The sequence below is a fragment of the Stegostoma tigrinum genome, chromosome 8, assembly GCF_030684315.1.
Source record: "Stegostoma tigrinum isolate sSteTig4 chromosome 8, sSteTig4.hap1, whole genome shotgun sequence".
Lineage (NCBI taxonomy): Eukaryota > Metazoa > Chordata > Chondrichthyes > Orectolobiformes > Stegostomatidae > Stegostoma > Stegostoma tigrinum.
Window position 1 is genome coordinate 101,413,647 of NC_081361.1, and position 25,516 is coordinate 101,439,162.

General features: G+C 44.2%; 1 protein-coding gene across 4 annotated transcripts in view; it reads right to left on the reverse strand.

The window, feature by feature from the left end:
- The window catches only part of LOC125456519 (LIM/homeobox protein Lhx8), a 42,185-nt gene extending 25,806 nt beyond the window's left edge, over positions 1 to 16,379 (reverse strand). For 3 of the 4 annotated variants that reach the window (XR_009446104.1, XM_048539701.2, XM_048539698.2), the window contains exons 1-5: positions 15,911 to 16,379; positions 14,000 to 14,152; positions 12,449 to 12,570; positions 10,341 to 10,561; positions 2,407 to 2,510 (exon numbers count right to left, since the gene is read on the reverse strand). Coding sequence is in view for 3 of the 4 variants with exons in the window: in XM_048539701.2 (XP_048395658.1) it covers positions 2,407 to 2,510; positions 10,341 to 10,561; positions 12,449 to 12,570; positions 14,000 to 14,152; positions 15,911 to 15,991 (681 nt within the window). In the remaining variant the exon portion in view is untranslated. Of the gene's footprint in view, positions 1 to 2,406; positions 2,511 to 10,340; positions 10,562 to 12,448; positions 12,571 to 13,999; positions 14,153 to 14,452; positions 14,603 to 15,910 lie in introns of those variants that run through there. The other variant, XM_048539700.2, reaches the window with a different exon arrangement.
- Between the last annotated feature and the right edge of the window lie 9,137 nt (positions 16,380 to 25,516).

Consider the following 25,516-nt stretch of genomic DNA (forward strand, 5'->3'; position numbering starts at 1 on the left):
CACACAAGCCAGGAAGTAGTGGGTTCAACTACTACTCCAGGGACTAAGCATGATATCAATAAGACCAGTCCAATAGTGAAAGGTTTCCTTCCGGTGCGCATGTTAAAAACAGTGATCCCATATCCTCTCAGGAGAGACCAAAAGTTGCCAATGGCACAAAATTGAAGAGTGTCTTCACTCATTCACCCCATGCTATTCAAAACATAGCCAACTGGAGCTAGAGGACTCCATTCAATCCTAAGCCTACTGTCCTATTTCAATATGAACACAGCTGGTCATTCTGCTGAGTACCCCTGTTGCTTTCTCTTCAGTCCTCAGAAACACATCTAACTTTCTTGGAAGAGATTTTGGCCTCAACTGCTTGGTGTAGAGAAATCCACAGGCTAACCATACTCTGGGTGAAGACATTTCTCCTCAGTCCTAAATGGCCTATCCTGCATCATAGAATGCAACTTTTATCCTGGACTTTGTCATCAGGAACATCCTTCCTGCATTTACCCAGACAAAGTGAGGCTAAAAGCTACGGAATACCCTGCAATATAGTTGCAGCAAGACATCCCTGTTCTTATGAATCCTCATTATGAAAGCCAACATATCACTTCCCTTCCCCTGCTGCATCTGCATGCCTGCTTTCAGTGACCAGGATACTAAGGATACCTCAGTATCATTACTTGCTGTAGCTCGGAAGCATCCTTTATTTTCAAAGGATATAGAGACAGCTTGCAATTGAAATATAGCGCAATAAAAAGTAAGTTAACTAACTGTACAAAAGAAAGACTCAAAACAAAAAGGTGACCATTTGAAGCTTTGTGGCAGTGTTGTCAGAAATTGCCTGTCCAACTAGATTGCAGAGATAGCAAGAACTGCAGATGCTGGAATCAGAATCAGTTAAGTACGGAGCTGAAGGAACACAGCAGCTCAGGCAGTACAGGAGAGTTTACCTTTCCTCAGAACTGCAGAAGGACACCAGACATAAAACATCAACTGATTTCTGTTCACAGATGCTGTCCAGCTCAGCAGGTCTGGCCTCTGTCTCCATCTCAGGTAACTAGCTAGAAACTGATGTCCATTTCAAGCCCACTGACTCACACAGGTACCCAGAATACACCTCCTCCCACCCACCCTCCTGCAAAAATTCCATCCCCTATTCCCAATTCCCTTGCCTCCACCGCATCTGCTCCCAGGATGAGGCATTCCACTCCCACACATCCCAGGTGTCCACGTTCTTCAAGGACCACAAAAACCAAACACCCCACCCCCAACCCCGCAGTGGTCGAAAATGCCCTTGATCGCGTCTCCCACATTTCCCGCAACACATCCCTCACACCCCGCGCCCGCAATAGCCGCCAAGAGAATCTCCCTTGTCCTCACAGACCACCACACCAACCTCCAGATACAACGCATCATCCTCCGACACTTCCGCCATCTACAATCCAACCCCACCACCCAAGACATTTTTCCATCCCCACCCTTGTCTGCCTTCCAGAGAGACCACTCTCTCCATGACTCCCTTATCTGGTCCACACTCCCTTCCAACCCCACCACACCCAGCACCTTCCCCTGCAACCACAGGAAGTGCTACACTTGCCCCCACACCACCTCCCTCACCCCCATCCCAGGCCCCAAGATGACTTTCATATTAAGCAGATGTTCATCTGCCAATCTGGTATACTGTATCCACTGTACCCAGTGTGGCTTCCTCTACATTGGGGAAACCAAGCGGAGGCTTGGGGACCGCTTTGCAGAACACCTCCGCTCGGTTTGCAACACACAACTGCACCTCCCAGTCGCGAACCATTTCAACTCCCCCTCCCATTCCTTAGACGACATGTCCATCGTGGGCCTCCTGCAGTGCCAATGATGCCACCTGACAGTTACAGGAACAGCAACTCATTCCGCTGGGAACCCTGCAGCCTAATAGTATCAATGTGGACTTCACAAGCTTCAAACTCTCCCCTTCCCCCACTCCATTCCAAAACCAGCCCAGCTCGTCCCCGCCTGCCTAACTTGTTCTTCCTCTCACCTATCCCCTCCTCCCACCTCAAGCCACACCTCCATTTCCTACCTACTAACCTCATCCCACCCCCCTTGACCTGTCCGTCCTCCCTGGACTGACCATTCCCCTCCCTACCTATACTCTCCTTTCCACCTTTGGATGCCTCCCCCTCTCTCCCTATTTATTCCAGAACCCTCTCCCCATCCCCCTCTCTGAAGGAGGGTCTAGGCTCGAAACATCAGCTTTTGTGCTCCTGAGATGCTGTTTGGCCTGCTGTGTTCATCCAGCTACACACTTTGTTTTGGACAGAGTACAACTTTTTTTTCAAAAAAAGTCCCTCATCTAGCCCTGAAGAACTCTTCCTGTGTTGCAGGAAACAAAGAAAAATGGAGAAATGGAATATTTATTACCTGAAGCTGATCAGCTGTGAAGCTAGTCCGTGCTCGTTTTGTTGGTTTGGGTTGGATTACGTCTTGCTCAGTTGGTAATGCTCCTTCCATGGTCACTCCATTCCCTATAAGAATATGATTGCAATCAGAAGCAATAGGGCATGGGAGAAATGATCAGTGCAAGACAGCCACTTCCCTCCCCACACCAAATTCTCCCATTCAAAAAATGTGAGCCACTAGTTCCTTTCAAATGAATTGCTCACATAGTAATTACACCCTGGCATCTCAGATTCCATTCTCTCCCTTTAGTTTGGTCCTGCTGCCTTTCTTCATTTATTTCAGGGCATGGCCTCTTTCTCTGCCAAATACAGAAAATTTATGAGAAAGTTCTGTGTGGAAACTTGCAGGCTCCTGTGCTGTCAAGGACCCACACTGCTTAGTCTCCACTCTGTGGGAGCAAGCCTCCAGCTCTTTCAAATCCAAAAATCAAAAATTATTGCTAAATTTCAGCTCGTAAAAGGCCACATTATGATGATGCAACTGCTCAGTTCTCAATTCCCTCTACCTCTGCATAGTGTCTGCTGCACTAAATCCTTTAATATTGGCATAACATTGCATCCACATTGCTGCAGGAAAGGAAATCGCTCTGTAATTTGATCATAAACCAAATCACAAAAAAATGGCTGTTAAAAACTTTGCAATGTGAATGCACACATGTTTGAAAGTCATAAGGTTCCATACTCTACCTGGGAGGAGAGAATGAAGTTTGTTAAAATATAATAAGATTTTTTGCTACAAAATCTAGGATAACTGTCCAGAAGTTATTGAATTTCAATTTAAGTTGATGAATTTCATAGATACTCCATGGGAATTTTTAGTATCCAAGATTTGCATCACTGCACGCATTAGTTAATGAGAACCAACTTCTTATTTCACTTTTAGTCCAAAGGAAAGAAAAAAGTGACTGCTGACAGCATCGTGAACTCAAGTGAAAGTAGAAAGAACACAGCTGCTTCTGTATTATCCTGATAAAATGTGTGTCAGGAGACACCATTTTGAACAGAATCAAGTACTAATGTTAAACCTGCTCCCTTAACCATGCAAAATACACAAGTTTGGAGCAGAAGTAGACTATTTAGCCTTTCAACCAGCTCAACCAGAAGACCTTTGTCTAGACCAATAACTTTGGGTAGAGGTGGAAGCAGGTTCAGTATTAAATTTGGGCACAAGAACCAAAGTCTCAATCCTCAAAAAAAGTGACATTTGCTCTGAAAGGCTGGCCCAGAGTTTTGAATTCATTTGCTTTTCCATCTTAATCAATTCTCAATGGCCTTGGATAAGGTTGTGCTTTAGTCAAGTCACCCCATCACTAAACTCCAACAGAAATAATCACAGCCTCACAACCTTATCCTCAAAACAACCTGCTCATTTCAGGTATCTCTAGTAAACCTCCTCAAACAATATTTATACATGTTTGAACACTGTAGTTTGGTCATAGAGATATGGCCTTACTGATGCCCTGTATAGCTAAGGCATAACATTCTTTTATGTTCATAATCTTTTATTGCAAAAGAATATCCCAATAATATTGATTACATGTACCAACACACAAGCTCCTCACACTGGGTACATAAATCCCTTTGAGCTCTTCAGTAATTTGGTCAAAAATATTTCATTCTTCCAGCAAAAGTGAAGAATTTTAGCCATTCACTATTTGCCAGGTTTTTGCTCGTTCATTTCATTCAATCGTTTACAAACTTCACATCAAGGAAACATGCTACTCCTTAAAAGCAAGAACTAAAATAAATGAGAAATTCCCAGTTACAGCTTCAGAAGCTCAATATATTTTGTAAATTAGTCAAAAAATAGAATTGAAAATATGCAGTCTACCCATTGCGCTCCCCCAACCCCATTATGACCCTCAATGAGATCTGATTGGAGTCAGAATGAAATATGGTTTGATGAATCGTTAAAATATTTTGTTATTTTCTGCAATGAGCTCACAAAGCTACATTTTTTAAATACAGGTTGCCACAAAAAGGAAAAGCAAACTAAATAGAATAGCGTTGAATCTCAAATCTTACATTTACTAAAATCACTCAACAGTAAAATTGAGAAGTTATTCATAATCAAATCTTCAAATTTGATTTAACTGCTTAACCAGCATGATCCTGTAAACAGTAAAATCTTATGAATACAAAAAACTGAAAGCTTAGTGTATTCAGAAAACAGATCAGATAACACTCCTGTCCTGGAAGTTTCTCAAACAAAAAAAGCTTTCCCCAACTGTCCGAGTCAGAGCCAAACAGCAGAAATAGGTCCTTCAGTCCAATCTGAACATAATGCCACCTGCCTGCTCCTAGCCCATATCTCTCAACCTTTCCTGTTCACATAGGTATTCAAATGTATTTTAAAATATTGTAACTATACCCACATCCACAGGAAGTTAACTCCACACACAAGCCACCTTCTAAAAAGTCCTCATGCCTTCTTTTAAAATTCTCTTTCCACACTGTAAAAATTTGCCCCTAGTCTTAATCTCCCATCAGGGGTGGGGAGGAGTCAACCACTATTGGCTATCTGTACCTGATTTTATAAGAACTTCTATCAGGTCACCTCTCAATCTCCTATACATCTTCCTAGACAATAACCTATTGTTGCTTCTGACCCAGTCCAAAGTTGCCTCAAGTTTCAAGCTCAAACAGACTTAAAAACGATCAATCCCTTAGTTACTTTAAACCAAAAGCAAGCTAATGCTGTTCAATGTTCAGACCCTGTCATAAAGGCACAGTATCAAATCTTCCATTATCACTCCAGGATGATTTCAGTCACATGTTCAACTTTTTAAAAAATTGCCCTGCATAATCGTAACTGGCACATGCAACTTACAATTTAAGTGTTTGACATTAACATCTGAGTTCTGAGTTAAGTAAGTGGCATGTGGGTTTGAGTCTGAAGAGGGATTTGATCAAGTATTTCTGTAGCTATGCAGATTCCTGGTGCATAGTAAAGATTTGTTTTCAGGAAGTTTAAGAGTGAAGTAAGCAGTGCATTAAGGTCGATTGACGGGGCGGGGGGGGCGGGGGGGGGGGGGGTGCGGTGCGGCGCGTGGGGAGGAGAGAGAGGGGGAGAAACACCCATAGCCCACGGGAAAAAAAAGCCTCTGGGGCTCAGTCTGGCAATTTTGCCAAAATCTTGGCTGAAGCTAGATGTGTAAAAGTTGCCCTGAGAGCACAAGAGAGAGAGAGAGGAAGCTGTTTAGTCTGAAAGTTCCAGAGGAGTTTTTGGTTACAATTGTGGAATAAATTTGAAGCTGAGAAAGTCTAAATTTAAATTGTGCAAAGGCTCCAGGAAGGGATTAAATCCAAGTGAGAAACTGAAAGCACAAGAGCCTCAGGTGAGCAATCCCAAAAGCTTTCTTTGGCAGCAGGAATCCTATAGCATTGTATTTGGGCATGTCCAAATATTAACCTGGAAATGTGCAAGTAGTTTTATTCTTTTTGCATAAAAAGGGTCTTTTGTCCAACTAAATCAGCAACACTGCATATGTTTCAGTGAAAGAGCACCTCATTAAAACCAATAAAGTGATCTACAAAGCAGATTCAGAGTCTGGTAACTGAAATGTCCATTATCACAAGATCACGGCACTAGTTTCAAATCCAAACTCAAGTGATAAACCTCAACTTTCAGCACAACTGGATCCATTTATGAAAACACCACTTCCTGTTTTCTGCAGGATTCTCAAGTGACTGAAGTGCATTATATTCCGTTCCAACGTTCACTTCATGAAGACCATTTCTCCACACCGGCATCACCCCCCCCCCCCCCCCCCGGCCAGTATTTTTATATTATGGACTGAAGTGGGAAGAATATAGAATTTCTGCATTTTGAAAGCAATAACTGGCTAGTCATTTTAATTATCGCGTACACAGCTGCTGGTTCAAGCATAAGCAGAAAAAAACTTCCCAGCGAGCTGGAGCAAAAGGCATTATAAGTGAAAATTCAGCCAGAGAGCTGATTGACTACTGGTCACTCACCAACAGACCAATGGCAGAGGCATTCACACCTCGCAACAACCTTGACTCCCAAGTAATTCAGCAGCTTAGGGATGTGGCCAAGGGAAGCCAACAGATTTTGGCAAACTCAAGAGCTGACTTGCTCTCTACACAGAAAAGCCATTTAAATATGAAGCAAACCAGTTTAGTTTTCCTTTAAGTCAGTTTGAGCAACTGCTGAAATGAATGAGCTGGAGACATTTTAAAAGTGAACCATTTACACTGAGCCTCCTGAAAACCAGTGGAAGCATGTAGAGGAACATTGAGAAAGCATAATGATCTCAGCAAAATCTGTGACCAAACTGCTTTCCTGGTCTTTATCTTTATCCATAAAACCCATGTCTTTCTTCTCTAACACCCTCAAATTACCCCTCAAGTTTTAAATCTGTAAAGTTGCAATTGTTCACAATGTTTCTGTAAGTTAGAGAATCTAGGTTTGTAGCAATTATTTACTACAGAAACCAATTCCACGCTTTGACAACCTGGACTAAACAGAAACTGGTGAATTATGTGAACTTTGCAATTCTTGGAGTCCTTACCCAAGATTTTGGAAAGTTTTATTCCCGTGAGGCATCACTTAAAAACAATCATGTCACAATTAACATGCACAGAGGACAGGATTGGGTGGGAGGGATTCCATAACCTTTCAATCTGAAGAATGACTTGTGGGTGGTATTAATCTATTTAACCAAGGATTAAGAACCTTTTAAAGATGTAAAAACCCATTAATTTAAAAACTGACAAGTGATATTGCAAAATTGTTACAGCTATTACATAGGATAAGAGATGAACAGTCCATATTTTCTCAACCAGTATCTGAAGAGCTTAAGAAATTGATATTATAACAGCTGGTGTTAAGAAGCCTTTTTAATTCAAGACTCAGTAAGTGGAAATTAACTACTGAAAACAAACATTTTTGGCTTAAAATTAAACAAACTTTACTGGATCAGCCACAAAAATACTGCAGTTATAAAAGCTTATGTCAGAGGCAAGGTATTTTGCAGTGAGCATGCCGATTCTGTTGTCAAGTCTGCCCACTATTTACAAGTAATACCCTTTATTTTCTTATAGCTCCAGCAGCTGAAACACTATTTAGGACAAAGTCACCCAGTTGATTTGCACCCATTCGATTTGCACCCATTCAGTAAATGTGTGTAAAAAGGCTGTGCAATGTCCCAAGGCTTCAATGCCACCTCAAAACTATGACCATGACCACTTACAGCAGACACTATGGTCACTAATTTCCAAGTTTCCATTTCTGATGTAACTCAGGAGCATTGTGCGAACCTTCGATATGAAAATGGAATTTAGGGAGTAAGCCATCAGGCCTTGTGGACCTGTTCTGCCATTCAACTAAGCTATGGTTGATGAGTTGTGCATTTTGCATTCCATATTCTCATCCACCCAGATCTTTACGTTTCTAAACTGTTCAGAGAGGTTAACACACTGGAGCAGGTGGGTCTTGAACCTAGTCTCCCATCTCAGAGATACATATACTGCCATTGCACCACAAAAGCCCCATACGTAGAGCCTAGCTTCCTTGTTGAAAAAAAGAAATTAATCTGTCTCATTCCTAAAGTCTAAGGGTACCACCTCCACCATAAGACGGTGTTCAAAGTACCAATCTTTGAAAGTATACGTGTCTTAAAAAGGTGCTCCCCCTTTCTGGGCTCAGGCATTTGAAGAATCCTTTCCACATTCGCTTGGGTCAAATTTCAATTTCATACACCAGACCAAGTCAACCCTCATTCCAAATGCCAGTGGAAAGTCCAGCTCATTCAACCTTTCCTCAGGATCACTGCTCATTCCAGGTATTAAAGCTAGTAATTGCTTCAGCTGTCACTTCTTGTATATTTATATTTCAACAAGAAAGCAAGATCAAACAGCAGACAACACTCCAGATGCAATCTCAACATTGCCCTGAATAAAACAAAATTGTGCTTCAGTCATGTTAAATTCCTACTATAAAAAAGGTGTTGTTTACTCCATTAGTAGTAAGTGGGAACTGCAGATGCTGGAGAATCCAAGATAACAAAGTGTGGAGCTGGATGAGCACAGCAGGCCAAGCAGCATCTTAGAAGTACAAAGCTGATGTTTCGGGCTTAGACCCTTCATTATTTTGTGCTCTTAAGATGCTGCTTGGCCTGCTGTGTTCATCCAGCTCCACACTTATCTTGTTTACTCCATTAGCCTTAATTATATGCCTGGGAAGTAAAAAGAGAAATGGAATATTGTCCACTTGCTTGGATGGGTGCATGTCCAAAACAAACAGCTTGATACCATCCAGGACCAAACTCAGCTCACTTGATTGGCACCACATCCACAAACATTCACTCCCTCCAGCACTGACTCAGTAGCATGCACAATCTACAAGATGCACTGCAGAAATTCAAAGAGGCTCAAACAGCACCTTCCAAACCCATGATCACTTACATCTAGAAAGGACAAGGGCAGGAGATACACAGGAACACCACTCCTTGCAGGTTCCCTTCCAAGCCACTCTTGATCTTGACTCGGAAATAGATCACCAATCATAGAACAGAACAATACAGCACAGAACAGGCCCTTCGACCCTCGATGTTGCGCCGACCTGTGAACTAATCTAAGCCCATCCCCCTACACTATCCCATCATTATCCGTATGCTTATCCATTTGTTGGGGGTGGTGGGGGTGCGTGTGAAGTGTACCATTTCAGGTCCAGTGACCCTTCCTCAGAGGTTTGGTTTTTTTCTTCACAGATGCTGCCAGACCTGAGCTTTTCCAGCAACTTCTGTTTTTGTTCTTGATTTACAGTGTCCGCAGCTTCTTTTTTACTTAGAATCTATGCCCTCCTGTTCTTACTCCTTGTAAAATGGAAACAGTTTCCCCCTGTTCACTGTATAACCAGCTAAATTTTGAAAATTCTCAGCCTTCTCAAAAAAGAGAGAGTCTCAACTTCCATCTATCTTCAACTGAAGTTTCTTATCCTTGGAACTATTCTCAGGTCACTTCTGCACTCTCCAATCTCAAGTCTGAAAAGGCACTAGGCTGAAAACATTAATGCTGCTTTCTTTCCCTGGATGCAGCCAGGCATGAGGTTTCCCAGCAATTTTGGATCTTCAGCATGTTTTCAGAGGGTCCTTTTGAGGGTTTGGGTCACTATCCCATCAGAACTGCCCTTGAATTACTAGGGATTACAAATGGAGAGTGAGACCATAAGACCTAGGAGCAAAAGTTAGGCCATTCAGCCCATTGACTCTGCTCTGCCATTCAGTCATGGCTGACAAGTTCCTCAACCTCATTCTCTTGCTTTCTCACCATCACCCTTGATAAATCAAGAACCTATCGATCTCAGTCTTAAAGTGGACTCAATGACCAGTCCTCAGGCTTCCTCGACAGTGAGTTCTGTAGATTCACCACTCTGGCTGAAGTTGCTCCTTATTTCCATTCTAAAAAGGGTCTTCCCTTCACTAAGGCTCTGCCCTCAGATCCTAGAGACTCTCCTACCAATGGAAGCATCTTCCCAACATCCACTCTGTCCAGGCCATTCAGTATTCTGTAAGTTTCAGTTAGATGCCCCACTCATCCTTCTAAGCTCCAATGAGTGTAGTCCCATAGCCCTCTATTAGCAACTCATTAAGACAGAGGTAGCAACAAAATATACTAGTCAATAAGCAGCATAAGTGAGGCAGAGAAATGACATTTTAACTGAATCAAGAACCAATGAGATAGAGAATGTTTGGCTAAGGTTGGACATTCTGATTAATTCACTGGCTATCAAGCTGTCATCTGGGTAGAACAAAGATTTATGGTCATTTGCCACATCCTGGAATATACCCTGCCAGATTCAGCAACTGCATCAGTTAACACCACTGAAGGTATCCTCAACTCCACAGTTAAAATTAAAAAAGGCAAAGTTACCATTTTCAGCTGCCCTTTTGAGGTTGTCCAACATGCAGTCATAATGTATCCGACAGAGAACCTTCTCTTCCACCAAAGCAAACTCCTCCCCAGTGGACAGCTGCCTCTTGCAGGAGAAACAGGCAAAGCATGCCAGGTGATAAACATTGCCTTTGGCCCTGCGGACCCAATCTGTCGAATGGATGTGCCTGCCGCAGCGAGAACACCGGGTTCCATAACGCCTGGTGAAACAATCATTTTGGGCTGGTGGTTACAAGTGGTAGAGAGAAAAGTTACTGCTTTTTCATCCTAGAAACATTCAACTGCTTCATGCTGAAGAACAAAAAGAGAACTACATTTGTGCAGTGCCTTTCAGATGTCTCAAAGCACTTTGACAGACTATTGAAGCATGGCCATGGCATAGCAATACAGGAAGGTAGTGCATAGCAGGAACTCAGACAAAAGCAGCTGAACTTTTGTTGATTATTCAAAATAATCATTGGCTCAGGACACTGGGAGAAGCCACCTGCTCACTTCTGAAATATTAACATGGGATCATTTACACAAGATGGTAGACAAGGTGTTTGATACCCTCAGTGAGAGCTGGTACTTGAACAACAAACCACTGCCTAGTCAGGTACAATTCTGGAATGTAAAATTCTGACTTTGGATTCAGCAGGAAAGTTACCAAGGTGGACTGATTTAATTCTAATTGTGGTAGAATATTCTTATGGATGTGTAACCAAACACAGGTTCCATTGATAAACAGCAGACCAGGTATACAGCATAGTCCATTCACCAGGTGCCTGTTTGATCACACTTGCACAACTTTTAAAAGACAATTGGAATATTGAATAGGAAGAAACAATTTAGTCTCCAATCTGTTCTGCCATTTTATCAGATCCAGGCAGACTTCATACAATAGCATCTTTGCCCATTTCTACTATTCTAATGTAACTCGAGGGAAGGTTAAAAAGGTGATTTGACAGAAGTTTCCAAAATGGTCAGCAGATAGAGTGAAACATCTCCGGCTGGTAAAGGTGATGGCCGCGTTTTTAAGCCTTCTGTGAAAGCAATAACAAACTTCCAAGCATGTATATTAGGTCTGGAATGCTGTACCTGGAAATACGTTGGAGAGAGTTTCAACTGAGGCACTGGATGATTTAAATACAAGATATGCGAGGGCAATGGGAAAAACAGGAGACTGGGACAAAGATAAGGTGTAGAGCTGGATGAACACAGCAGGCCAAGCATCATAGGAGCAGGGAGGCTGACGTTTCGGATCTGGACCCTTCCTCAGAAATCAGACTGGGACAAATTCAGTGTTCAGAGAATCAGTGTAAACAAGCGCCGAATAGCCTTCATAAGTACGACAATTCTGAGATATATTTGACTAATAAAGAGCATCGGGTTTAAAATTGGATTCAACATTCCTTACTGTTTGTGGAAGAGAACACCCCACTGTCCCTACGTTGAGCTGCTTCGCAAGTTGAGTCCTGAAAGGTATGGTTGTGATATCATGCTGAGTCCAGCCCGTTCTAGACACACACACAGTGCCCAACCGCAGTTTTTTTGGTTTGGTTGGGCGGGGACAACAAAGCAATGGGAGAATTGAAAAATGTGAATTAATACAAGTGCATAGGGACTGAATGCAAAGCTGATCCGCTCCTCCAACGGAGGTTGATCCTGAAGTGGAAGTGGGCGCTGTGTAGGTACTGTTTATAAAGAAAAACAGCAAGGCTCAAGTTGCAAACTGTCTTGCACAGCTGACCGTGACATCCATCTTAGTTCACCTTTGGGGAATTCGTTTAAATCTCTCCAATCCCTGCAATGAAGCAAATGGAATCTGAGCTGGAATGTTTCACTCAGGCAGACACGCCGTTTCACCTTGGAGTCGACACTAGTTTTAAAGCCTCACCTGATACCTCAGGTGCCTGAGCGGGGAGCCTTATTGCTCGGACCTGGGGACCCCCCCCCCCCCCCGGCTTGGAGATTAAGATCTTGCACATTCGGAACAGCAGCTGGTTCTGAATCATAGCCCTGCTGAAAACTGCCCTCTGCGCTCAATGCCCGTCCCGAATTGATCGTAGGAATCTTTAGAATGTCTAACAGGGTCATATGATCAGTACCTGAAATAATCCAGTTTGCAAAATATTTCGTGATCCTTGATGTAACAGCTGGTATGGCGGCCCAGTGAGGTTTTGCACACGCTACAGGCCAAACATCGGACGTGCCAACATAATTCATTCACCTGGACACAGAAACAGAGCCTCCATGAGGAATCTCGCACAACCTTCACTGTGACCTACCAGACCCGGATCGACAGGTTTAAACTGTTATTTACAGGGGACACGGTGGGTCAGTGGACTCATCGGGAGAGGTGATGGCATAGTTCTATTATCATTCGACTATTAATCCAGAAACTCAGGTAATGTTTCTGAGGATCTGGGTTTGAATTCCGTCGTGGCAGATGGTGGAATTTGAAGTCAAGAGACGCTCAATTCCGCAGTATTAATAATGGCTTTTAAACCGTTCTCTGGTGAACCAGATAGGTTTCAGATAATATCCTTTAAAGGAAGGAAACTGCCGTCCTTACCTGGTCTGGCCTACATGTGACTCCAGACCCACAGCAATGTGGTTTGACACTTAAGCGCCCTCTGAAACAGCCCCAAACGAGCCACTTAGTTCAAGAGCAATGGGGGACTGAAACATTTTAAACCAGTTCAGGGGAGTTTGCGGCGGTATGTAGGCCTGAAATGCACTGCCCCAGTTTGGGGGAAGGATAACAAACGGATTCTCGTTAGCCACGCTCACTTCAATTGAACAAAAATAAAAAGCAACATTCGGATGGCGCCTGCTCACGGCTTCAGGACGTCCCGACGCTTGTGTGGTCAAGCGATGTATTAGAAAGAAAAGTGACTTCTACACGTAGGTTTGACATTGCCAGAAAGGACGGGGAGATGCAAGTTGTGCGTCTTGCGTTGATCCGAAGGCCGCCATCATCATAGAATCCCTACAGTTTGGAAATGGGCCCTTCGGTCCAACAAGTCCACACCGACCCATCCCCTTAATCTATATATCCCTGGACACTACGGACAATTTAGCACGGCCAATCCGCCTAGCCTACACCTGCAGATACGGAGAATGTGCAAACTCCACACAGCCTGAGGGGGGGAATTGAACCCAGGTACAACAGTGCTAACCACAGCCGCATGCTGCCTTAAAGTCCTTCCTCAAACGGCAGTGAAGTCAGCAACAACTTCACAAGGGAGTTGAAGAAATAACTAAAAATGCAGGAAACAGGGTAGGGATAAGAACTGGGAACAAAACACTGCCCTTAAGTAGGCTTGGTTTGAACGGGCTCAAGAGTGACAGCCGGATACGTCAAACAGTAAGTTTGAGTGAAAACAATTTTTCCGTATAGTAGGAGGCCGTTCGTGCAGTACAGAGGACTCCCTCGGAGTGTGCCGATAACAATCTCTCTCAGACACTAGCCCTACTCTCCCGCACTGGGCCCACATCTACTCTATCACCGTCCGGTCAAACTTAATCTTGGCTATTTCATCGCTGCCTCTTGGTGGCAAAATGCTTCAGAGTTACTCCCAAAAAGAACAGGCAATCAATTAGACCCGATGTGGGTTGTGTTTTCCTGGTGGGGGCGAGTTGCTGTTCACTCTCACCTTGAGGAGATATCGATCCACTATTTCCAAACCGCAACTACTACAGATATTTCTGCACGGCCTGGAAGAGATCATCGATTGTGGAGACAGGGACGGCGAGGCCGACGGAGCTGGGGAACTGGATTCGTCCTTAACCACCCGCTCGGAATTAGTCTACAATAAAGAGACAAAAAAGTGAAAGTTAGCCCCCTCCCGGTGCAAACGAGTCTCAACTATTTAGATGACGGGAGGAGATTGGTGATTGGGGGCTAGGTACCAGACTGCAAGCACTCCTCTGCTTCCAAATCCTTTCAAAAGAGTTGGAGGAAGTGGGTTCGGGGTCGTCCGACATGGTTTTTAAACTGGAAAAAGAACAAAAATTTGGAGAAAGCTTCCAACACATTGATGCCCGTAAAGAGCTAGGTATTTTGAGAGAGAACATTTAAGCCCCCTGTATTAATATTAGCCACTCACCCTATTCACCATGACATTGCTCGTAAATTGCTTTTAAAAAAGTGTGTAATTTGGAAAGCAAATACCCTTGATTCCTGACAAAAAAATAAAACCAGACCCTCGAGTAAATTGTTAGTATTCAATCCAATGTCAGCGGCTGGTTTGCTCAAGTGTTTAAGACAACTCCGTTTCCCCTGAAGTTACACAAAGCTCCTCATTTATATCCATCAGTTTCTAAAGCCGGTCCAAATGAGGTTGGAGTCAGTGAAGAGGAGGCCAAAAAAGGGAAAATTGATTTGTCAAAAATTTCAACAATTAAAACACTCCTTGTTCTATCAAAACGCTTTTGAAAGGCCAATCTAGAGGTGAAGAGGTTTAATGAGGGCACTTGAACGGTAATGACTGAATCCGCCAGGTTTGCTCAATTGGGCAATTTAAAGAGAAGGGGGAGCGGGGGAGGGGGGAGACATAATCCCTGTCGCAGGTGACTCCAGTTAACCATCCCGAGAAAGGTCAGCTCTGCTTGGTTAGAGATTTAAAAGAAACTACTTGCTTCCCCATCCCCACAAAATAAACACGAGCGAACGTACGTGGCTGAACGAAACCCCCAGCCATCTGGGAGTTTCTAGTGGGGAGAGGTGGGCGTTTTGTGGATAGGTATGAGTTGCAGGTTACCCCCTTCCGAGTCCCTGCTGCTCTCTTGAATGAGAAGGGACCGGCCAAAGACCCCAATAAGGCCAACACCACACTCCCCACCCAAACAAGCTGGTTTTACGCAGCAGCACAGGGTTGCTGAGTTAATTACACTCCTTAGCGCCAATTAATGAAGGGGGGGGGGGCCGCAGGAAGCTTCTTTTCCGGGCGGGCGGTGGTTGAAAGAGATGGGTTGAAGATTTTCCCCGCTGCCACAGTGGTGGGTCTCTGGAACTCACTACTTCAGGGTTATAAAAGCGAAACTTCTCAACATTTCAGGAGTATTTACATGTGCATTAGCGATCTCGGCACATACAAGAATGTGGGGCGGGGGCGAAGGTCTGGGAAATAGGATTATAATAGTTATGGAGCCGTTTTTGATCGGCACAGACGCGGAGGGTCAATGGGGTCTTTTTGTACTTTGTTTTAAAGAGACTAGCCCCGAATATAAACTTGACAGAGGTATATAGTCAGCGCCAGAAGCCCATCGTATGACCTTTACATCGGTCACTACAGGACAGAATCGTGATTTGGCAACCCACTCCCAATCGTTAAACTCCATCGGCCCCGAATCTTCCTCTCCGGTTACTCCGCTCCTCAAATCAGTATAGTCCTATTACATCGCCCAGATACATGGTTTGAAAAATTAACACGAAATTATTTGCCGTGAAGTTACTTTACAAAACCCTGCGTCTAAGAGTGGGCGATTACCCTCCGAGTCGATGTTCTCCTGTGGAGGGTTAAACCCCGATAAAGTAAATAAAAAGAAGAAAGTAAATCTCTCACCTTCTGGAGACACGCACCGGCCGGGTACTTGTCTTTGCTCTCCGTACGACACACCAGCAGCCCTGTATTCTTCCAGTACATGGCATTCAGAATCCGTATTCCTACCGTACAGCACAGACAGGCGCACAAAGACCCCCTCTTGTTTCAGAAGGGAGGCTATTACCTCGACTCTGAGGTTTTCTGCCCAATTCCTCCCTGACCTGCCTTTCAACTGGCAGAAGAGAAAGGTTACCTTGGCAGAAAGAACTTAGAAAGAGAGAGAAAAAAGTTTTTATTTTTCACCAATCACACCTCTTCAACGTAGTACAGCCTTCAAACATGTAAGGCTTCAGACTACACACAAAATAACTTGGCCACCCCTCCTCAGCCCTCTCTACTCGTGTCCAACCAACAGCTAACATTATCTCACGAAGCCTTATCGTTCATCAGCTACATGAGTCGAATTGAAATCTAAACACGGATTCAAGTTACATCCCCGCAGCCTTTAGAAGGGAACCAGGCCAAATACAAACATTTACACTCCTTGCACGCCATATTATCACCGCTCCCTTTCGCTCGGTTTCTCCTCTCAAAAATGAAGCAAGAGGGAGGGGAGTATTTTGTTCCCTCTGGTTATTAAGATACAGATTTGTGTGATTCTTGACTGGTTGTTAATAAGTTTCCATCAACGAAACTGAAGCATCTGGACCATATTAATAATATTTTAATCCTGGCTGTTTCAAATAGTGCCCACGAGAAACTAGGCGCCAATTATTACAAATTGTGAGACTTTCACTTTAAGTTGGCAATTCCTGGTGAAGACAATCATTTGCTGACACCTTGGTCTGACTATTTAAACTTCCGTTTTTCTTTGTTATCGTTCTCTTCATTCACACCTGGAGGGGTTTAACGTTGGGTAACAAACATTAAGATCCAGAGGTCTCCCCCCCCCCTACAGTTTTAATTTTAAACAGACTAAATTAATGTTCTTGTTTGGAGCCAAAAAATGGTTCTATAAACCGTTCGGGGTCAATCTAGAACAGGTGGGGCATCCGAGTTCTCCATCTCCCTCAAAATTAGACTTGACGTTAGTGAAGATAAGGCCCCTCGGTACAAAAGAGGGAAGCGGGGTGGTAATGGTATTGAACGCCACTCGGAGGATGCGGGTTAAATCCTTCTTTCCGAACCCCACGCCACACTCCGTGCCCCACCGCCCAATCTTCATCTTGAATTCAATTAACAGAACTGGAATAGAAAAGCCGTTGAGATAATTGGTGTCTATAAACGGTGATGGATACCCACCCGGTTCAATAGCTTCCTGCAGGGAAGGAAATCTGCCGTCCTTGGTCGGTCTGGCCTGTGTGTGACTCCAGGCCCACAACAATGTGGTTGACTCTTGGCTGCCCTCTGACATGCTCAAGTAAGCCACTCACTTCAAGGGCAATGAGGGATGGGCAGCGTTAACGGTAACACCCTCATCCCATGAGAGAATTGAGAGTGAGGTCTCATATGTATAACATTTCCAATGCATCTGAGCTGGACGCTATTGACATATTGCCTTAAGCACAGTCGAAATACATTGAATCATAGTTCAGTGATAAGTACAACTTTATGTTCAAAATGTGTTGGGAATAATAGTCCGTTGTTAAAAGGGTTGTGATAGCGGACACGGACGTAAACCATTTCTATCGACAGGTATGTGCAACCAGAACACATTTAGATAAAAGGAGGTAACAGGTGTGAAGCTAGATGAACACCGCAGGCCAAGCAGCATCAGAGGAGCGGGAAAGCTGATGTTTCGGGTCTGAAATGATTTCTGAAGAAGAGTCTAGACCCGAAACGTTAACTTTCCTTCTCGGCCTGCTGTGTTCATCCAGCTCGACACCTTGTTATCTCAGATTCTCCAGCATCGGCAGCTCCTGCTTTCTCTGGATACAAGGAGGGATGCTTTTTATTCACGAACGCAGGGTTATGGAAGTAGATTGAGATATGAGCCTACAAAAAGAATCCGCTCCTATTGGGTTCTGAAAGAGACAAAGCACAGAGGAAACAGGCGGAATGGCCTCCTTGGTGCTGTATCGATGGTGGTAGAATTTCTTTGTGGTTTTAGATGAAAGCTACAGTGTATTCAGTGAATTATTCATTCCAGGCGGAAGCTCCTATTCTCTCCCAGAGACTTCACAAGCCCCGAATGACGGAACGTTGCTAGACCTCTTCGATCTTTTTCTCTCTCTATAACACACCCACCCTAGCCAGGGACGAAGTTATAAATTTACATTTTTGGCTTTTGGCACTAAAGAAAATCAATCAGCATTTGAGTTTTAACTATTCACGTTACTGTACTGAGCCGGGGGAGGGGGGAGGGGGGGGGGCGGTGGCAGGGAGAAAAAGCCGACATTTCAGAAACAATTTAGTTTGAAGAAAATATAAAGGAAGAATGGCTGTGTTGATTTGTAATAGTCCCTGGGTATAATTAGTGTTACTGAAAAGCGGGAATGGGCAGCCAGCTGGCGGCTGATGACGGGGGGGGGGGTGGTGAGTTGTTCCACCAACACAAAGGCCGATCATTGGTAATCTGGTTTATTTTCCGGGAGGCAAGAGTTCTTGGTGCTTAAATTTATTGACATATTTTACAGAGTGGAAAGAGCTTTACCGACGCCAATGATTACGAATTACTACCAGGACGGGGAATAAAGGTAGAATTAATACACCTTATCATGCTGAGCTGTCTCGAGTCAGGGACTCAGGAGCCGGCACAAACCCAGTACCGGCCTTACTTATGGTTCCAATACAAACGCGATTATTACACATAAACATAGCTCCCATTTAACCTTCCACTCAGGGAGCAAGTGTACAAGCGTCTGAGTTCCGCTGAACTAACTTTTAACCGAATACTCTCCGATAACTTATTTTTTGCAAATTGGCGATATCCTTAATCAGTTACCGGACTATCCCAGCTACGGGGATATAGATCCCGTAAATATTTCTATGAGTGAATTTCAGGGACGATATTGAGGGAGATTGATCTGTTTTAGAGAACAGAGACAGTAACACATTCCTGTAAATCAAAATGATTGAAGGCAGAATGATTGCGCGCGGTCCAGTTTGTCCTGATTCTGTAGACTGAAGGATAAAACAGCAGGTAACGTTTGGGGCTTGTCTCGCCTGTACACAGACTATTTTTACTGGATACTGCTGATTTACAGGAGAACGGACTTCCACTTTAAAAATGAACAGGTCTTTTAAGAAGCGATCTGCAAACGAAGTTCTTTTGGAGGTGATAGGAATAGACGTGTTTAATCTTTATAGATTGTCGTTAAGAGAGTGCTGCGAAGTTCATTTAAATGTAAATAATGATTTCGGTATGTTATTTTTCTCGCTTGCGCCGTGTCTGATTGTAATCCCAGTGTATTCTTTGCTGTCTGATTTATATTGAACGATATTCGACACTAGCCTTTTCTGCTTTGTATATTTTTAAAGAAAAAAATCGTTGACATCTTCCGTGGAAGATTTTATTTGGAGGGTAAGGGCCGCACGTTCCTTCATTTTAAAAGAAACTAAATATTATTTCTGACCAAATGCTTAAAACAGAACAAAGACACTGCCAGTACATTTTGATAGAAAAGAGATGAGCTGACCTAGAAACGGGTTGGGGAGAACTGAAATGAAATACTTAAAAATGCTATTCGTCGTTCAGAATTTCGTAATTATTTCGCCCGCTAGTTAATATTCCAAATTGGAGGGTTAGCAGCACAGTTACTCAGCTGATTAAAATTCCTCACATTTACGAATTGTGGCTTGAATACACTGATCAAATGAAGCTTTAGCCAGGAGCAGATGCTTTAAGATAATATTAGAAATCCTAATCTCAATCCTCCGTTTATAAATGATGCAGACCATTTATTTTTGCTAACAACCCGAGTTTATCAGTCGGTCGTTTAAGCGCTGTTACCGTTTCGATAAAGACTCCCTTCTGTTTTATTGTGGGATACTAGGCCGTGAGTTTTATTTCAACGAAGGAGAAAACAAAGTGGATGCCTGACATCGCATTCATTTTAAATTTTAAAATTAACAGAAAAATGCTGGAGAAACTCAGGAGTTCTGGTAGTTCCAGTGGAGAGGCAAACCGAGTTAGTGTTTCGATTCCGATATGGTCGAAATGTTAAAACTGTTCCTCTCTGTCTCTCCTCTGCTGCCAGACCTGCTGAGTTTCACCAGCATTCTCTCGTTCCATCACATTGCTGGCTGCACCGAACAGCCCCAGTTGTAGCGCTTCCCGGCCCAGAGACACCGACCTTCTACGTTTCACTAACACCATATGAAATTCGGTATTGTACCGTGAGAAATTGGAGCATGAAATTTAACTAGCCACAGTTGCTATGACATTTTGGATGTAGATTCCCCTCAGCAATTACAGTATCAAATCGATGACCTAGACGGGAAATTTATCCAGTTAATCCAAGTTCGATTGAGGACGAGAAAGGGATAAATGAGAGGGTGGCACAGCGAATTTAATTACCTGAACTACGAAGATAAAGCTTTGTTTTTTTTTAAGAAACAGAGACACAAAAGTTTAATGCATGTTTTTAAGAGAAGAATTTTTCAAAGAAAGAAATAAACAGAGAAATTGGCAAATAGTCCTATCAGTAGCCCGTTTAATCCCTAACAAACTATGGGAGAAATCCGTAAGAAGAGCAAATTGTCTAATTGGAAAGGAAATGTTTGTGGAAAATACTTAAAATAAGTGATACTATTTTCAGTTGTAAATATGCATCAAACCGCAGTTGACTGTTGATGAGAGTTTGTCCTTATTGATCAGCTGTATTTCTTCTTAATTACTGTGCAACGGTAGTAGATTCGCCAACTTTAGGTACATTTAAGTCGTCATTGGACAAGCATATGGACGTACATGGAATAGTGCAGGTTAGATGGGCTTGAGATCGATATGACAGGTCGGCACAACATCGAGGGCTGAAGGGCCTGTACTGTGCTGTAATGTTCTATGTTTAACCCAAAACTTGTTCGCTCCAAACCAGCTTGTTGTAAAGTAATGTAGCAGGACTTCATAAAAATACTGATTTTGCCCCGTGCCTTTCCCGCGCAGCTGTAATCTCTACACCTCGCTCTGTCTAAGCACCCTATGATTTTGCTCTGTCTCTTTTTGCTATGATCTGCCTGTACTGCGCCAAACGACAAATCTTCTCACTGCGCTTAGGTATACGTGACTGCAATGAATCAAATCAAAACACAATAATGTTGACAAGTGTTGCACGATGAACACTGAATAAAGGTCTCTGGAATTGAAACATTAACTCTGTTTCTCTCTCCACAGACGCTGCCAGACCTGCTGAGTTTTACTTCTCCAAAAAAAAGTTTGTTTTCATTTCAGATTTCCAGCATTCGCAGTTCTTTCGGCTTTTGTTTTGCAGATGGATACCGAATAAAGCCGGGACTGAGTGAAACACCGGGGCCAGGGTCCAAACAAAATGGGGAATCGGTCTAAAACCTGTATGTGTGCAATAACACCTGAACGGATTTTTAGTTTTTTTCAGTGAAGAGTTGGTGTAAAAGAGAGTGGGAGGGGGAGGAAGTGATAATGGGAACTGCAGGTGGTGGAGAATCCAAGATAACAAAGTGTGGAGCTGGATGAACACAGCAGGCCAAGCGGCATCTCAGGAGCACAAAAGCTGACGTTTCGGGCCTAGACCCTTCATCAGAGAGGGGGAGGCGGGTCAAGCTGGAATGAAGCAAGGGTTCCAATTCTTTCCCTTTAATTTTTCGCCTTTTCGATGTGACCAGCAGCGAAACAGATCGAATCCCACCCCCCGCCCCGCAAAAATTGTCTGAACTGAGTGAAAGAATAAGTCTGCTGAAGGGAAAATATGGCCGACCTGTATGCAACACGCCTTAAATCAGAAACTGTGTCCAAACAGAGAACTTATTTCCGGAACAGTGCGTCATTCAGACAAAAGGCACGTATCTGAGTAGGACGCCGAGCAAATAATCGGAAATATTCTTCCAGGAGTTAATGGATGGGTTTGTATGTTCTTGTTTAGCGTTCCAATGACTTCAAGGACAAACGCCCGGGGATAAGATGCGCGGATGGGAAAGGAGGGGAAAAAAAGGTAAAGGAAACATTTAGGCAGTTCAAATACCTGTGAGATTTAACTAGCCAGCCATGAGGTATGACAGGCCAATCCTCCCCTAACAACCAGATGATGCAGTTCACACTGTTGAGGATGTAATGCAAGCTGCACATGTCGGAGGGTCAGTGCTGAGGGAGTGCCACACCGCCCATATCATAGCCTGCATGCATCATTCAATCATCATGAGAAACCTAAATTGAGTTCCTGTTTATGGGTTCTTGCAATGTGCAAAATAGCTGCAGCTTCTGGCTCACTGTAAAATGATGGCACTTCTTTAGTTTGAATATCCTGAGATGATTAAAGTTGCTGTTGAAAATCACATTTTAATAAAGGGTTTCATGTGAAGAAAAAAGAATGACTGGACGTACAGACACTTTCCTAGACCATTGTCTGAAATAATGTGGAGGTGCCGGTGTTAGACTGGGGTGGACAAGGTCAGAAATCACAGGACACCAGGTTATAGTCCAACAGGCTTATGTTTTGTGAAATGTCAGAAAATGATGTTGTAGGAATGCCAACTTTTTCTCAAAAATATAAAAACCAATGATTATGTTGAAATGGTTGAATGGATAGCATTGTACACAAACACAAAGCCATTGTACCTACTAGCTTTGGGCATTTCCACACAGCGAAGGAGCTTCTGACTGTTCAAAACCTCTGAGCCAACAAGAACAAGAATTCCACCTCGCCAACATGTCCTAGCTGCTTCTACATTTGACGATTGTTTGATATCAAATGCTTACCCACCAAATGCAAGAAGTATTTTTTTCGATATATGTAACAGAGTTCAAAACCCAAATTAAGTCGGTTAATCAGTCATTCATCTCCTCCACTGTTGTAGCATCTTGTCCACAAAATCGCTGACAAGTCGCTGACTTTAAAATACCTCATTGTAGGCAAAACATTTTGAGATGTTTCTGGGAGATGTAATGGGTCTTCACTTATATGTCCCTTCATACTGTTTCTCTGCATTTGTTCTATCCTCATTTTCTCAACCATATTTTCATTCATCGTTTCATTCTTCAATGTTCTATCTTTACAACCAACTCTTCTGAATCAAACATAGACGGAGAAAAGGGAATTTTTTTTTTCTTTTCCGGTCAAATACAATGTTTTCTTTCACTTAAATAGTTTTATTTTCATTGTATTTCATTTGATTGAGTTGATTTTCTTTCTATGAAGGGTGTTATCAAGGGCTTATCTGAAAAAAAATCATTTTGTTGGCTCCCAAAGTAAACAATACACAAATGTGACCATCTTATGAAGTATGAAAATAACATTGTTTTGTACCTTCAATTCTGATTTAATAACTGTTTAATCTGTATCTTTTGGCTTTTTAAAATCATAGTTTTAATCAAACTATGAAACTTTATTTTCTCTCTTTTCCCCAGAGTAGGTGAATCCAAAACTAGAGGGCATTAGCTTAAGGTGAGAGAGGAAAGATTTAAAAGGGACCGAAGGGGCACCTTTTTCATGCAGAGGGTCATGTGTGTATGGAATGAGCTGCCAGAGGAAGCAGTAGAGGTGGGTACAATTACAATATTTAAAAAGCATCTGGGTACGTGAATTGGAAGGGTTTAAAGACGTATGGGTCAAATTCTGGTAAAGACTAGATTAATTTAGGATATCTAGTCAGTGCGGATGCATTGGTTTGAATGGTCTGTTTCCATACTGTACAGCTCCATGACTGTATGATCCTTACATCTACACTCCTTTGGCAACTAATTACATTATAAATTTCTATGTCAACATGGCGCATGATGATTTCACTTACTGTTCAATGGTGGCACTGTGTAACACTTCATCTGCTTGGTCCTTAGTCAATACTGCATTCCCTGCTTCTTAAACCGCTGTGCGTTTTGTTGTTTAACTGTAAATAATATTAAAATGGATAAGGTATAAATTCACTGTGAGAATGTTGAGATACCTAGACTCTTAGAATAGAAATAATGTTGAAGTTTTAGTGCGTTTACTGGATGTGGTGGAAGTTGGTTTCCCTAAATGTGGAGACAGGTGAGGTGGGAAGTGAAGACGTGGAGACAGATTATCATTGCAGTGAAACAGGTGTGTATACCTGCATAGAGATGGTGGGAATGGCAGATGCTGGAGAATCTGACATAACAAGGTGTAGAGCTGGATGAACACAGCAGGCCAAGGAGCAGGAAGGCTGACGTTTGGGGCCAAGACCCTTCTTCAGGGAGACAAAAAAATTGAAGGTCTAGGTCCGAAATGTCAGCTTCCTGGTCCTGTGTTCATCCAGCTCCACACATTGTTAGCTCTGTATTCCTGTAGTTTTCTGGTTTCTGGACAAGGATTTAAAATGTATCACTGAAGCTATTTCAGTTGAGTTTTCGTTTGTAAATTAAGTTTTAAAGTAGGGAAAGCCTTGGTTAGCAGCCTCTGGATCCTCTAATATCTCAAGAAGCGAAGTGGTTTCCGAATGACCTTGGTGCCCGTTTGAATAAACTGGCAGCTGCTACCCAACCCTGCATGGTCAACCCCGGAGGAAAACCAGACTCTCACCGGGCACCTCCCTGAGACACGGCCTGCTGAGAAAACCTGCCCCACGCCGTTCACCGCCGAGCCCTTCGGCCGTGGGCAGCGCCACACTTTCGCCCCTTGTTTTGGGGGCTATCTCCGGGGCAGAGGCGCGCGTGGGTGTTCGCCGTGGCCGGAGGCAGCGCGCGGCGGGGGGAGGTCGGTGTGGCCGGAGAGAGCGCGCGGGGCGGGGAGAGCGCGCGGGGCGGGGGGAGGTCGGTGTGGCCGGAGAGAGCGCGCGGGGCGGGGAGAGCGCGCGGGGCGGGGGGAGGTCGGTGTGGCCGGAGAGAGCGCGCGGGGCGGGGGGGGGAGAGGTCGGTGTGGCCGGAGAGAGCGCGCGGGGCGGGGGGGGGAGAGGTCGGTGTGGCCGGAGAGAGCGCGCGGGGCCGGGGGAGAGGTCGGTGTGGCCGGAGAGAGCGCGCGGGGCGGGGAGAGCGCGCGGGGCCGGGGGGGGGGGAGGTCGGTGTGGCCGGAGAGAGCGCGCGGGGCCGGGGGGGGGGAGGTCGGTGTGGCCGGAGAGAGCGCGCGGGGGGCGGAGGTCGGTGTGGCCGGAGGCAGCGCGCGGGGCCGGGGGGGGGGAGGTCGGTGTGGCCGGAGAGAGCGCGCGGGGCCGGGGGGGGGGGAGGTCGGTGTGGCCGGAGAGAGCGCGCGGGGCCGGGGGGGGGGGAGGTCGGTGTGGCCGGAGAGAGCGCGCGGGGCCGGGGGGGGGGGAGGTCGGTGTGGCCGGAGAGAGCGCGCGGGGGGCAGGTCAATCATTTAATTCCCTCTTCAATGTCTTAATTGAACCGCAATGTGGTTCACCCTTAACTGCCCTCTGGGCAATAATTAGCCACCCTGTGAATGAATGTAAATAGCCTGCCTCCACCAGGTTCCCAGGGGCTGCACTCCACACCCTGACTACTCGCTGGGTGCGAAATGCTTATTTTTCCCATCATCAGGCATA